Source organism: Dreissena polymorpha, chromosome 12 (genome assembly GCF_020536995.1).
Source record: "Dreissena polymorpha isolate Duluth1 chromosome 12, UMN_Dpol_1.0, whole genome shotgun sequence".
In the NCBI taxonomy this organism is placed as follows: Eukaryota; Metazoa; Mollusca; class Bivalvia; order Myida; family Dreissenidae; genus Dreissena; species Dreissena polymorpha.
The window spans coordinates 12,020,851-12,036,767 of NC_068366.1; the positions used below are offsets into that span (position 1 = coordinate 12,020,851).

General features: G+C 31.9%; 1 protein-coding gene across 50 annotated transcripts in view; it reads right to left on the reverse strand.

Moving 5' to 3' along the window:
• The window catches only part of LOC127854079 (sushi, von Willebrand factor type A, EGF and pentraxin domain-containing protein 1-like), a 92,333-nt gene that overhangs the window by 72,460 nt on the left and 3,956 nt on the right, over positions 1-15,917 (reverse strand). For all 50 annotated transcript variants that reach the window (XM_052389020.1, XM_052389019.1, XM_052389018.1 and 47 more), the window contains exon 2: positions 12,754-12,924. In XM_052389020.1, coding sequence (XP_052244980.1) covers positions 12,754-12,924 — 171 coding nt within the window. The remainder of the gene's footprint in view (positions 1-12,753; positions 12,925-15,917) is intronic.

Below are 15,917 nucleotides of genomic sequence, written 5' to 3' on the forward strand. Positions count from 1 at the left end.
ATAAGGTAGGCAACAGGAGATGTCAATGGTTTAAGTTATGTACAATTAAGTCGGCAACAAGAGATGTCAATGGTTTAAGTAATGTACAAATAAGTAGGCAACAAGCGATGTCAATGGTTCAAGTTATGTACAAGTAAGCAGGCAACAAGAGATGTCGATCTGAAGCGGTAACAAATATAAAAAAAAATCCAGATATTTTCCGATTAAACATGGAAAAATACACATACGTTTCATGGATCAAAGCCTTAACATATTAATGACACCTTCTTTTAAGGATTAATATCTATAATTGAATTACAGATGCTTTATCAGGAGAATTCTAAAACAGTTTTGCTTATGTTTCATAAACTCATAACATACACATAGTTGAGGTATAAGTAAGATATGCCAGTTGCTGTAATAAACAGTGTTATAAATAGTTTTTTAATCAATAACTAAAAATGCAGAAGTAACAATTTGTATTTATTTTGCATGTTCACATCAAACCTAATACTTGACACAATTTAATTTGGATTAGTAAATGTAAATATTCATGTTTGTCTAAATGCCATAATGATAGCACATAAGATAGTGTTTTGTAAAATAAATACAGTTATATAATCAATTGCTCAAACATAAATTAGTAATTTGTAGAATAAATATTGTTATATTATCATTTATTCATACTAGTGAAAACTAGATTTTTAACAAGCATGTTAATTTTGGAATCAAACAGTATATTTAAATAATCACCTTCAATCCTTTTTTATTTGTAGTATCAGTTTATTTTAATCGGCATGTAGGGGAGGTATATATTTGACAAGCACATTTTTTAATAATATTGTAACTGATCTATATGAGAAAGAGAATACAAAGACAGTGATATTGAATAAGACAGTCTAGTTGTATTTTACATCCAAATTTCACTCAACACTTAAAAAAAACTTCATATGAAAGCGAAAATGAAGTAAGAGTTAATATATTATTGAAGAGTTGTTACTTATAAAGTGTAAAGTGAAAAATAAAAGGATGATTTTAGTCCTCCACTGTTTACACCTTCATAAAAAAACAAAAAACAATACAGCGTCAGAATGTTAATGAAGACAAACAAATAATCCTAAGTTCAGTGCCTCTAATACCTTCAACAATATAATTTATTCAAATGTATTTATAGCTTGTTTAACATTCACAGATTAGAAAGAAAAATCATGTAATGAAGGTATCTTAGTGGATACATTATTTAGCGATGTGTAACACTGAATGACCGTGTATTCAATTAAAAATAGATTAACAGTCATTTACAATCAGTAAATAGTTAATTTCAGAGTTATTTTTCGAACAGTTATGTTTAAATAAAGTATTTTTCGTAATATTTGTTATATCAATCAATATAATGTTATTAAAAATGTATTAACTTGATTTAATTTTTACTCACAACATTTATATTTTTGTTGTCTCATTCCCCCCCCCCCATTTTTAATGCAGTTATAAGCTCATACAATGTTATTAAGAAATGAATAACCAACAAGAAACAGAATTATGACAACATGAACAGACACGCTGATTTTGGTTATAAGTGTTGTTATAAACAACTAAACAAAAACTACAACTACAGGTATAAAGACCAAAAAGTGTCAAGCATGTAATGCGGTTGCTAATAAGCATCAGAAAAAAACACAAACTAAAGTGTGTCTATTATGTTATGTTGTAACAAATTAAAACAAGACAAAAAAGTATAATTATTAAGGAGGCAATTATATTAAATCAGATACTTATTTCATTCAACATCTAAAGTTCACTTAACACTTAAAAAAGCTTCAGATGAAAGCGAAAATGAAGCAAGGTTTACAACTATATAGCATGAAAGGCTAAACTATAAGTGTTAAATGAAAACAAGCAGATGATCTTATGTTCATCACTTCTTGTACCTTCAAAACATTTTTAATGTTCACAGTTAAAAACGTAATGTATTAATCCGCATTGAAGGTACATAAGTGCATAAATTATTAAGTAAGTTGTAATACTGAAAGATTAGTATCCTAGTTCTTTCAAAACCATGTTTAATTTTCACAGATAAAATTTAAATGTTATAATTGGCATTGAAGGTGCCTACATGCAAACCTGATTAAGTAAGTGGTAATACTGCAAGATCAGTATTGAAATGAGGTTTAAAATTTACACTATTTTATTTAAGTATTAAAGCTTATGTCTCATTATGAACATTATAAAATATATGAAACTATCTTTAAGCTGCTGACAAGAAAATCAAATTCAAAATTCATGTATATGAATATTAGTAAGTATTTTTGTCGAGTGACAGGGATGACTAATAGGGTAGTAAGACCAATACATTTAACATGCAAACAGACAGTCTATACAAGCAAAAAAATTTATAAACAAACCGACAGCCAATCTTTACAAGCAAAAATAAAATATAAACACAACACATTCATGTACATGAAACATTAGCAAGTCAAATAGGTTTAGAAATGCAAAGAAGATTAACACGCACAATAGCTGTTCCAAACAGATATTCAATTTATACAAGCTTAAATAAGATATATCCAGGATTAATGTTTTGTTTTCTGACACAATTTTTCCAACAGTGGACTGGTAGCATAATGTATTATTATTAAAAACACTTTTAATAATACACGAAAATGTTATTATGCGAAATCAATTTAATTAAATTGAGACATGTTTTGAACCGGGTTTTACAAGATCAAATATATCTTTACTGAAATAAATAGACCATTTTGTTGAAAAGAACAAACAAACGTTCCGCTAAGAAAGTTAATTTAATTATACATGACGCCATGTTTATATGTGTTTTATATTCCCCATGAAAAATAAAGGTATTAAACAATTTACACGTGCGTCTAAATACACACGTGCGCTTAAATGCTCATTAATTAAATATTTCTTAACAGGGAGATAACTATGCCTAAAGAACAACTATAATGCATTTGCGTAGCCTGATGGAGTGATATTATTGAAAACACAGGTGACGTATTTTAGCTATTCATAACAGTAAAATAAAAGGTTGTCAAAAAAAAAACGTTTCATGACTTGTTTGATGATTTTCGGTTTGTTGCACAAGCTGGGGTTTCAACACACTCTGAGTATGATTTTTTGGGCCAAGGCTTTTCAAGCCAGTCCTTGAAATCAGCGAATTTTATTTGGATAGCATGTTCGTTCCCTTTGAACAAAGCGAAAATTTTCCCTTCAAAGGACCATGTCTTATCAACGGCACTGGGCTGCTTCAGGCGCACGGACGCTAGCACCTCGGCATTTAGTTTCGTGAGGTCCTCGTTCACGAAGATACCGGATCCTTTGAATAATTTTGCTTTGCGAAGGATGTCAATTTTTATCTGGCGTCTTACGAATCGCACTATTACAGGCCGATTTTTGTTAGGACTGAATTTTCCTAGCCTGTGAGCAATGTCAATATCGTGAGGCTCAATCGAGATTCCCAGGTGTGTGTTGACGAGCGAGACGATTTTGTTTGTCACAGACACCGAGGATTGTCGGTCCTGATCCTCCGGAACACCGGCTATTCTGAGGTTATTCCGTCTACTATATTGTTCGGTGTTGTTAGCGAACTCGTCGTGGCTTATTGAATCACCGTTTTTCGCGCGTTGTAGGGTTTCATTTTCTGTTTTGAGCACTTCGATTTGTTTGTTTTTGGCGGCACTTTCCTGTTTCAGTAGGTCAATTTCACGTTTGTGTTTAAACACATCACTCTCTAGAATTTCAATTCGTCGGATTACATTTCCCAGCAGCTTATCTTTTAATTGTTCTACAGTTTTTTTTATAATATCTTTAATAAACGCTGAATCATCCTTTGTTAGTACGTGTGATAATTTATTGCATATTTCATCTAATCGTTTTTCGATCGATAATCCACTTATGTCACAATTTTCGTTTGGCGTGCTAGTAACAAAAGTAGTCATAGTTTTCTGTTTTTTGGGGTCAGGTTTATTTTGTTTTAATTTGGTTTTGCTCTGTTTATGGTCGCTGTTTTCAAACACGGACGTTTCTAGTATACTGTTGTTGGTAGAGGTTTCACTTGCGGTAGACGACAGTGTCCGCTTGCCTGCATTCATTTTCGCTGGCATGAGCGTCTTTTTTATGCGTGAAAATTGATTATACGTTAAATGCGCAGCTTATGCCAATATACCAATACACCAATACAAGTACACTATTGAAATCACAATTATTACCCCTTCAAGCGTGACGATGATCCGCGTAAGCAGAGCGTGACGAATGAACGGTACTTGACAACCGCTCAAAAACATAACATTATTAACGAAAATCTATTCCCCACCCAACACATTTGCTTTGGCAAAATTAGAGTTCGATCAAAATTCTTATTTTGTTTTATATATTTTCAATCATACATACATTTTATTGAAGTTCAGTCCTTTATATTCACTTATTGTGCACTGTTTTCACTTTACATCACACTGATTACACACGCTATTTTGAAATTAACTTTTACATTTTGTTTTCTACTGTTTATACCGGTTCTTTCTTTTATTAATGAATATATTGGACTTGTGAAATTAACCGATATATATATATATATATATATATATATATATATATATATATATATATATATATATATATATATATATATATATACGAATTATTAAACCACTATGCGATCAACATAGACATTTATTTCTGAAACCAGATAATAAATTGAAGATATCTTTTTATAACTCTTGAAACTTTTAATATATATATATATATATATATGTATATATACATTATAGGACAAACTTTAAGTCGTAGGGTTACAGCGGTTATTGTTATATCTACCTATTTTAATCAATGTATTACTAAATTTCGGAAAATATATCAGGTAAGTTAAAGATAAGTATTGAAAGATGCACGTTCAAGTATGTTGCATGTCGCTGTTAACTTACTTTCTGAAGAAGCAGAGGTGTTCTCATAGAAACTAACCATCCAATGTCAATTAAATGATATCTCATCGATTTTTTTATTCAATATAAGACAAACACTATACACATGTATAGGCCAATAAAACAAAAAGATACATGTAGCAGCATCTCTCATCGAGTTGATGCATGGTAAATCCTTTAAAGTTAATGTGCAATAAGGAGACAAGAATACACAGCCTTTCTTATTGGGAACCATAATTTAGTATGCACTTACGTTCAATGGCAACACGTTTTATAAGGAAATATCCACCTCTTTGTAGGGCATGAGTTAATTACAAATTAAAATTACTATAAATTATACTGTATCTCCTTATTTATAAAATATATATATCAAAATTATAAGATAAACGTATGCGAGTGTTACATGTATTATTTAATATTTCGATATATGTATGAGGGTACACACTAATTTATTTACTACAACAAATTCAACAAGTTAATTTAAAGGTAAAATATGTTTAAAAATAGTTTTGTGATGATATAACCATTCAATACATATTTTGGAAAGGACACATAGTATAAGAACAAAGCATTTTGTAAGACTTTGCCAGTCTTTATTCATAAACATGACCAATTATATAAATGTACACAAATTGCACTGTTTACTAATGAATGTTTGCGCATTAAAATATTAGGTAAAAATTTCAACGAGTGAATTTGCCTACATCTACATAAAACATGTCATTTCTGTATTACATTCAACCACGTTAACATTGGTTTTTGAATTGTATTCTTGTTACTAAATGAAAGCTTTTTCCCTTCAATTTAATAAACACTTAGTTATCAACATTAGACTTATATATATGCTAAAGATCTGAATTTAATAACTACCAGTCACTCAGAATACTTCCTATTCGAGCCATGACATATTGCATCTGAATTAAAGCAAATGACATTTGCATGAACAATGGATATCAGTGATTGTCTATACAGTTTAAATCGAATTTGCAAATGACTGTAGTCCAACTTGTTTAAATCCGAAAGATGCATTAACATTTTGGCAGTAACAAATAGATAAACGCAGCCCTTAAGTGTACCAATGTATAAAATATTATGTAAATATGTTTAAGTCCAAAAATAGCACTGATATGGTAGCTGACAAATCGATCTTAGGCAATGATAGCATGCACCCAATATCAAAGGGATTTGCACAAACACAGCATTTGATAACCGAGTTGTTCTTTACTATCTACTTAAGAAAACATAATTTATTTGACGAGACTTATTGAACAGTTGACTATGCTCAGGGTTGGATTGAAATTTACTTCAATCCTGTGTCAAAGTAAAAGTCTTCGATCAAACTTCAATACACCTCAGCAATAGTTCAAGGTCAATTGAATAGTCTACATTTGATCAGTTTTAATTTATTTGTGTGAATTAGTGTTAAAGAATAATACAGCATTTGTCCCAATAAAAGAAAAAAAATCACAACGCCAAAGTGTTTTTTATCAAAAGAAGGAGCAGGAAACATTCCCTCCCTCAAATATGCTCTCCTGATAACTTAAGCACAGGAGGGCTTATGTCAACCCGGCCTAACGATTCCTGGTCCTTGAAACTAAACAACCGACATTAATCCATTCCTCCCATTCTATTTCACGATAAGTAAATATATTGTTTAATTTAGTAAGTAGTTATATTGTGCACAAAGAGTCAATAGTAAACTAATCAACATGAATATACGTTTCTAAAAAATGGCATTCTAATGGTAAAATTTTAACATTTTTAACAACACTTGCTAAGTGTCCTGCCATAAAAAAGATAGCTGATAGTGATGACGATGTATATGTGTTATTGCCCAAAATTATACAACGTGCAATAAGTATAATAAAAGAATAACAAGAGTTATGGTTCTCGTGTACTGCACATAACTAACAGTTGAACACATGATGCCTCCTTTTGCGGGTATAAAATGATATCAAGATGAGACCAAATAAATAAATAGAATGCCATTATTGATTGACTGCTTGCATGTGACCATTGAGTTTTCGAAACGTGCATATTGCACCACATGGTGATCATGTGTGGTTAGTTATTTTAAAATTTCCCAATAAATGACGGAGTAACACATCACATATATGTATATATATATATATAATCATCAAAAGAGTTGATCCAATTTTTTGCACGAAACAAGAAAGCAATACTTGATTATGAATTTTGAATCATACCGTTATGAATTGAGTAAATAAATAATAAATATATGTGAAAACGATGAATGTGTGCATAATACTTATACCATTACTTTAGAGGAAGACATTTTGGAAACTTGTTCACATTAACTGTGAATCTGTAAAAGACCACATGCTATTAAATTACTTAGTGCTAGGATTAAAAGCTCATTTCAGTTTTACCCGATGCTTACATTCATTTTAAATTATATAGAGAATACTAGTTTAGCGTTGAATACAGAAAAGTTTATGTTGCGAGGCTTAGAACGCCGGGAGCGCGAGCCTTGGCGAGCGCTTTCGGTGTTCGAGCCAAGCAACATAAACGTCTCTGTATTCAACGCTTATTCTAGTATTCTATTTATCCCATTTGATTTTTTTTTCAACGTGACATTTAACATAACTAGATCTAATAACCTTAGCCTAACAATTATTTTAATTAATTCTTAAAAATCGCTTAAAATCTAACGAATGTAACCATGCGTAGTGATATAAATGCATTTGTTCTGGTACGCAAAATAGTCTTTCAAAAATTCACACACAAACTGTAAAACTTGTACAAATATCACCATATGCCGCAATTCAATGTTTCGCAGCATGCGAATTGTAACACATTACGACCGCGAAAAGAAGATTTTACTTGAATATAATTCATTTTATTTTCGAAAGAAAATGATCAAAATCCAATATGGCGGCGATTGCTCCTGACAAAATGATGTCGATGTCAACATAGATTCTACATGTACACTATCGACGAGTAAACAGACAATTGCAGCGACTGACACTTAAATTGACTTAATATGCAGGGCAATACGTTTTCCGACTTCGGACGACGAATTTAAGGACGCGCATAACGTGTTTTTTATATAATGTTATGGGTATGCCGTGTGTGATCCAATGCATTAATGGCCCCAATGTTAAAATCATTTCCCCGAGAACAGGGAACGACAAAAGTACAAACAAAAACCAAAACACGTTCGAACTAGTATCTTACCTTTAATTATCCTTTAAAATCCATCTAATAATCCATTTAACTCAATAATTGGCGATTTTGCATCTAGGGTCTTTAATAATTATTTTACCATATTTAAATAAAGACCCTTATGCCATTCTGTCACTATTTTCAAATGAATTTATGAACTCGTTAAACTTTCTTATTCGTCACACGCTACGTCATGTACTCTATGAACATTACTGCTGTTAAAATGAACCGGAGCAGTTTATCAAATAATAGCCGTTGGTAAACTCGGATGCATTTGCAGATTTCTGCATACAAACATAATTATGTTTAAACTTGCACAATGTTATTTGTCTATGATATATATCCTTATTGTGTACACGAACATAATTTAAATATATAAATACACAAAGAATGGAAAACATTCCATTACACAACAGATAAATCAGTGGATAATACCCGTGTACAAAATGGGACGTTCTGAATTCCAGTGTGGTGCTATTTTTACCATCTTATACTTTACACAGCTCTATGCTTAACGCGAATTAAATCGGATAGCAAATATTGCAGATTATTTATGAATTGTGCGATATTTGTATGGCTTGTTGTACATTCTTAAATGTCAAAAGTATATGCATGGATTATAAACAATTAAGATTACAAGAAATAAGGAAAATGTGATTAATTGACAATTCAAATACCGTATGTCGATATACAGTACATGTACATGTGAAATAAGTCGCGTTTATAATAAATCGTCATTTTTTTTGGGGAAAATGACGCAATAAGTGTCATTTTATGACGCCATCAAGCAGCTGATTCATTATACGGATGGCGAAAAATTATGTCATATGACTAGATTTAAAGGTTGAAGGTCGTATAATTTTGCAGCTAAAGTTGTCTCGACTTTATTAATTATGAAAAATCATTTAGTTGTAAAGTAAATAGTAGTCCGTGCACGTGACAGGTATATCCCACAGTGTTGAATACAGGCTACTATATTCCATAAGGTGTTATACCGTCAATGTCGCGTTGAAAATGGGATAAATATCAATCCATTTTTGAAACGTGTATGGCTATCTGCATTGTATGAGAGTTGTCAGTTTTGGTACACATTTCAAAACTGTGAATTGACGTGTCGTGGTAACAGGATGGCACGTCAATGGGAAGTTACCAAAGCCTATGACTTTGTCCATTAAAAACATGAGGTTACATTCGGAACATAGATTGTGATTAACAATAGATTAATACATTTAATATATAGTGTTTAAACAAACTATGTATTGGATGAACAGTAAAATTAAGGCAACCTATGTGTAACGTATTCTCACACTAATATATAATGAGCAGTGGCTACACATATAATTGGAAATTGATTTGCATATTTAATGTGTTGTGAAACGATTATCGAATACATATTAACGAAACAAATACGAATGAAAACTAAAAGGCATGTTCTGACAAGTCATTGCGATTTCAGAAACAAATCGTGTTTCTTGTTAGCACGGTTTGTACGTAACGAAAACCTATAGGTTTCTAAAAACAAAAACGAAATCGCAAATCTTTCTAGCTAAATACAATATTGTGTTGTTGTTTATTAAAAACAGTGTACAGATATAAATATCATAACTCACTGCATGGCACATTTGTAATTTCGCAGTTCGATCATTTCCGGTTTTCCGTTGTTTTATTGTTAGCACCGCTCGATGGTTGACAATCCGGTAACGAAATACGTTATCATGAAAAGAATCAAAATGTTATCTGCTGAATGTTTATTCGTTTGTTTATATAATTTATCAATATTGCCCACTTATTTAAAAAAGTAGTAAGCTGTATACGATGTTTTAGCATGCCTAAAGTGAATTGGATAATTATACAAAATATTATACTGTGACATAATACTTTGTCCACTATGTAAAACATAATCATATAACAAGAGCACCTCATAGCGGGTGCCAACGCTCGGCTGTGGGTGCAGTTTTCAATAAATAAAAGTGTGGCGTGTAGAACACATCAAGGTGCATCTGCATATGAAGTTTCAGAGTTTTAGGTAGAAGCACTAAGATTTTAGAGCCTATGTTAAAGTTTTATATAAGAGGTCACAGTGACCTTGACCTAGTGACCAAAACATGGGTATGGCGTGTAGAACTCATCAAGGTGCAGCTACATATGAAGTTTCAAAGTTGTAGGTGGAAGCACTTTATTTTTAGAGCCAATGTTAAGGTTTAAGCACGACACGGACGGAGGACGGCAGACGCCGGACGGCGGACGACGAGCTGGCTGTGACAATACCTCGGGTTTTCTCCGAAAATATCCGAGCTAAAAATCAAATATAACCACGAATAACTACCAGAACAATAGTAACACACGTTACCGAGACTTCCTGTTTTACATGATTAGCATTAGCGCCTTTGAACGGATTATGCATGCGTTTAATCATTGACATTTGTATTAAAAATATAGCACGTCTGTGGCTCGTTTGCAGATAATATTGCATTAATTGGAATAAGAACAATTACCTGGAACATCATGTTAGTTTTTGCTGGTGGTGCGGTAGTAGTTGTTGCTGCATAATTCGCTGTTATTAACTTCGACAAAGCGTTTGAAGTAGAAGCAATTACACTTCCGGCTAAGATATTAAAAAGGATTATGCTATAAATACCTAGCACTTTTTGCGATTCCCGTCGCATCAAGATTATGTTGCACACGTTTTACAGTCAATACTTTTGCAACGTTTTACCCCATAAACTTCGGTATTGGATGTAGGCATTTAATCAGTGTCAACATGAATGGTAAGGGACGCTGAAAGAGAGTCAATCGAACCTTATATATGCTGCAGGTATTGAACCTCGTTAACCAGGCTCTTAACCAACGGAATGTTTAGGTATCAAGATATAACGAAGCTTGCATTGACTAGCAATCAGTTGGAAGCGTGAAGACTTCAACTAATATATTATTCAATAAGGCACTTGGTATTGGTTTATACATTCAATCTAAAATAATCAAACTGCAAGTAACAGGTAATCCTATTTGCCATATCGCAAGTTAGTGAAAAATAATATATATAAATATATATATATATATATATATATATATATATATATATATATATATATATATATATATATATATATATATATATATATATATATATATATCGATTTATAGTACGAAATAACGCCATATATGAAAATGCAAAATGCAATCCGAAAACGGAGGGATCGGCTTTTACATTTATGTTAAAGTTCCCGTTCGCGGAGATATATATGGGCAGAATCGTAAAAAACGTGTTTTTATTGAGAATATCACTGAAAGTCCGGTTGAAATCGAAAACAAACAATATAGCAATTTTTATTTTGGGGTCGAGTCCGGTAAAGCACGAAAACGAACTAATTAATATTCATGATTCGACATGTTAATTCAAAATAAACAAACAAAATTGCGGAAACGAGCGAATTTAACGGAGAGAAGGTAAGAACAAATGTAAATACATTTGTTACAGACGGAAACTAAGTTGCAACGCTACGTTTTTGCTAAATCTATGCATTTATCTTCCATATGCTAATAATGTTTAGCGAAAGCTAAATATATATATAATTTGCATAACTCGCGACGGTGCAATGATTTTCGCCTATTATATTTATCAATGATCATTTATATATTATTTTATAGAGTCAAAACCGATTTTGACCAGGATTTCGATGTCAACCTCGATAAAAAAAATATATTTCAACGAATTTATGTAAAGTTTATCTCTCGCTTTACGATTTTTATGCAAAACAGCAATCTATTCCGCGAATGGGCACTTTAAACACCATAAGTACATTGAATAAATGAAATAACGCATTCATATAAGCCAGTGTTATCGTTGCTTGATTACAAATGAATTTTCTTAAATATACTTATTTTGAGAAAAAAAGTTTATTTGTTCTGAATTCATACCATGTGAATATATGTAATTTAGTTTGCCCCAATCATAATTCATTTCTTTGAAATGAAATTCAATTGGAAATATTGTATAGAACATGCGACCGTAATCTATCAAGTAAACCCGCAGATAAGATCTTTCAATAAACAGTAAGATATTATATTCAATATCCGACCGCAAAAATGGCGAGCTATAGCTATGCCAATATCATTATTGATTAAATCAATTGTAAGCACATTACACGGACTATAATCTCGAATATAATACTATATGTTGAAGGAGATTTAAAAAAATGAAATACCACTTGATAATCTATGTTCAATCTCTACAACTGTGTACTTAAATTTAATCTATTGCTTATGTTCCATTACATGTGTATGCAGATGCAATAAACTGAATTTGAATTATGATTATTGCAATTGACTTCAATATACTAATACAAAAGAAGCGTTTCGTCTTGAACTTACTAACTTATGTCTTTATATTACAATTATAGATAACTTCGGTTTACTTTTGTATGCCAAAAGAAATCAAATTACAAGGTGTTATTGTTGTAAATTGACGAATGTGTAAAACATCATGCAATATACATTTACAACATTAACAAAGCATTATTAAAATAATCGATATTCACGGACTGCTTCAAAACAAAGATATCAAACCATTGATTTACTGTTTACATCAACGTCAGACTGATCTTGTTTGTGAGCAAGAAAACTATGCTATACTATTTATTCATATATGATAACGAACCTTGATCGTCAGTGGCATTTAATGTATGTGTGGATGACGATGCGCTTGTTGTCGGTACTGTCGTTTTGTTATCGACACTCGATGATTCGTTGGTAGAGTACGGTGCGGTTGTTGTCGGTACCGTCGTTTTAGTGGCGACAGTCGATGATTCGTATGTAGAGGCACCTGCAACTTGAATTTAAAAAGAAAATCGAAATCTTAAAATGTAATGGTCGTAGCGTCCGTATTATATACATAAATAAATACATAGCATTAGACAATCATTACCCCATGTCTACCATGATATAACCCGTGAATGGTGTTTCAACTAGAAAAAAACATACATTTAAAAGTGGGGAAAAACGGTTCCAGTTTGTGACACTAAAATTATAGCCTAACTTAAATTAAAAAAATACATTACAACACCACAGACGACTTATATCACTGACCGACAATCATTTATTTGTATATAGTTCAAACCTCTTACATTTGGCGTGGAAGTAATTCGTAAGTCGTTTTTAAGGTACATTAAAAGCAAGTTCTTTGGAAAACCAAACTTGTTTCAAGCCATTGTTCGAGGATGAAATAATTTTATATTTCATGCGTAAAATCTTTGTACGGAGGATTCATTTCCGTATAGTGTGGTGCACTAGGAACGTCATTATGTGTGAGGGGGATAAATCCTGCTAAGATGCCTTTAATGTTAAAGAGGTTTGGAAGTTTTAGAATGCTTAAAGTCCCTAGAGTGACACCAATCGTGTATATTAATTCATCATATTAAAAAATAACTCGAAGACAAGTACAGTGTTGACTCACTATTTGTAAAAATCCACATTTTATACAATCGGCAAATCCCACATTTGTCTTAAAAAATGCTTAACGCAAACAAATTAAAAATATCTCAGAATTACACTCTCATCTATATTACCTAGCTCATACTTAAAATAGGACGGGGCAAGTGTTTCACACACGAAAGTCTACAAAGAAAGGTCAAGCGACCCTCTATCCTATTGTTTCATGACGTTTTGACTGTGAGTTTCGAAGTGTATAAGGTCCGTCCGTGCCTGAAGCTGCATACGTGTAGGACCTGGGTTGTATGCTAGCACTCCAACCGTATTAACTTACTAGACTCACGAACGTTTCGATGAATAGCTGCCCACAGGACTGCGACACAATTTAACACAAACATATAGTCTATTGAATATGGTTGAGCTTTATGTAACGTATAGAAATAATTACACTTAACTCTGATATAAGCAAACGCTCCAACAAAAGATTGCATGTATATCGACTCTTAAGCAAGCGCTTTAAATAAACAAACAATGGGATTAATATATATATTTTTTAAATATTAAGTTGATGTGCATGCTTTTACAATAAAAAAACAAGTTAAACTTTAATGTCACATTTAGATTTAATACAGACATACATTGTTGGTTATATTCATCGTTGTTAACAAATAACTGATGAATACATATTTATATTAAAAAAACACAGAGACACACGCTCACAACATATATTGAAATTTAATGAGCTCTTATTTAAAAATATTTATACATGTATAATTTTATAAAAACAATATCCAAACATTTAGCAAAATACCTTGTACATCGGCGAAACAGTGCAGAATATAAATATATAAATCCACAGTAGCAGTTTGTGACAATGCATGGCTTTTAGCGTCATGAAGTCATTTTCTTCACAAACGGTTGTTTAATTCGAACTGAACGGTCTATCTCGGTAATTTGGTATCTTAATATTGCTGTACCTGGGTACATTACGAGTGCGATAAGAAAGCACCAAGAGTTTTTTTCAATACTGGGTCATAAACCTCCAGATAACGGACTGATTGAACAATAGTGCCTCACAGATCAACATTATCCGGTTCGTTTTGTCGCCTGCCTAAGGCTCAAAACAAATTCCGTGTATTTATAAATGTGTAAATTTAAGAAATTGGTCTATTTATTTGCTTTAGAAGAATAAAAGAAGTAGGTTCTGTTAGCAACCATCCACTGTCAACTCTTATGACGTCTCGTCGGAACGATTATTGAGAGTCATTTTAGATTTTCATCAGATGAAAAGAACACTTTTCAAAACGGTATATATTTATTTAAGATTAAAATGTTGAAATATACGTATACTAAAACCTCTGGCCAATTATAATCATAGACATTAAACATGCCTTGCAAAAACACTCTGTGATAGCATGATTGTGTTCATTATAATATTCAACAATATACATGTATTGCCTTATGTAAGGCCTACATTTATGTAAAACCATGTCAGTTGTTGTAATGCAGTCATCCATTTTCTAGTTTTAATTTTGTGTATCGTGTAAATAAGCTATTTTCCTTCTATAACCTTTATATCAAAATACCAAGTAACGACTTAAAATGCAAATGGTATTTACTTTAATTACTTCCAGTCAATCTGAATACTTTCTTTTTCAGCCATGCTAGATGGCTTCTAGATTAAAGCAAAAGACATTGGCCTTAAAGTGGATATCAGTTCATATCTATACGGTTTAAATGGGATTACTGGTGAATGAAGTTCAACTTGTTGAACGCTAAATAAGAGTTTTAGCAATATCAAATAAATCAACGAAGTCTACCAGTGTTCAAATATTTAATCTGTTAAGTAAATATAATTAGTTTCAAAAAAGCACTGATGCGGTAGTTGACACAATCAGTCCTAGGCATTGCTATCATGCTTCCGACATCAGAGAGGTTTGTACAAGCGCAGTCTTTGATAGCCAAGTAGTTCATCACTATCAACTAAAGACAACATGATTTATTTGACGGGCCTTATTGAACAGTTGACTATACCCAGGGTTGGATTCACATGTACTAGAATATTGTGTCAAAGTAAACGTCATCAATCATACATAAATAACCTCAGCAAGTTGTGATCCGTTTAAAATTATTTGTATGCATTCGTGTTGGAGAATAATTTATAATATTACCTAATACAAAAAACAATACGTTAAATTTTGCCAAAAAAGGGAGTCAACATATAAAACACTGTTGGGGTACCTTAAAATACCACTATAAATTGAGTAAATATATAATAATTTACTGCAAAAAAAGAAATGTGTGCATAATACTTATGCCATTTCTTTACAGAACGAAATTGTATAAATCTGAGAATCTGAAAAAGACCACACTATTTAATTCACAAGTGGTCGG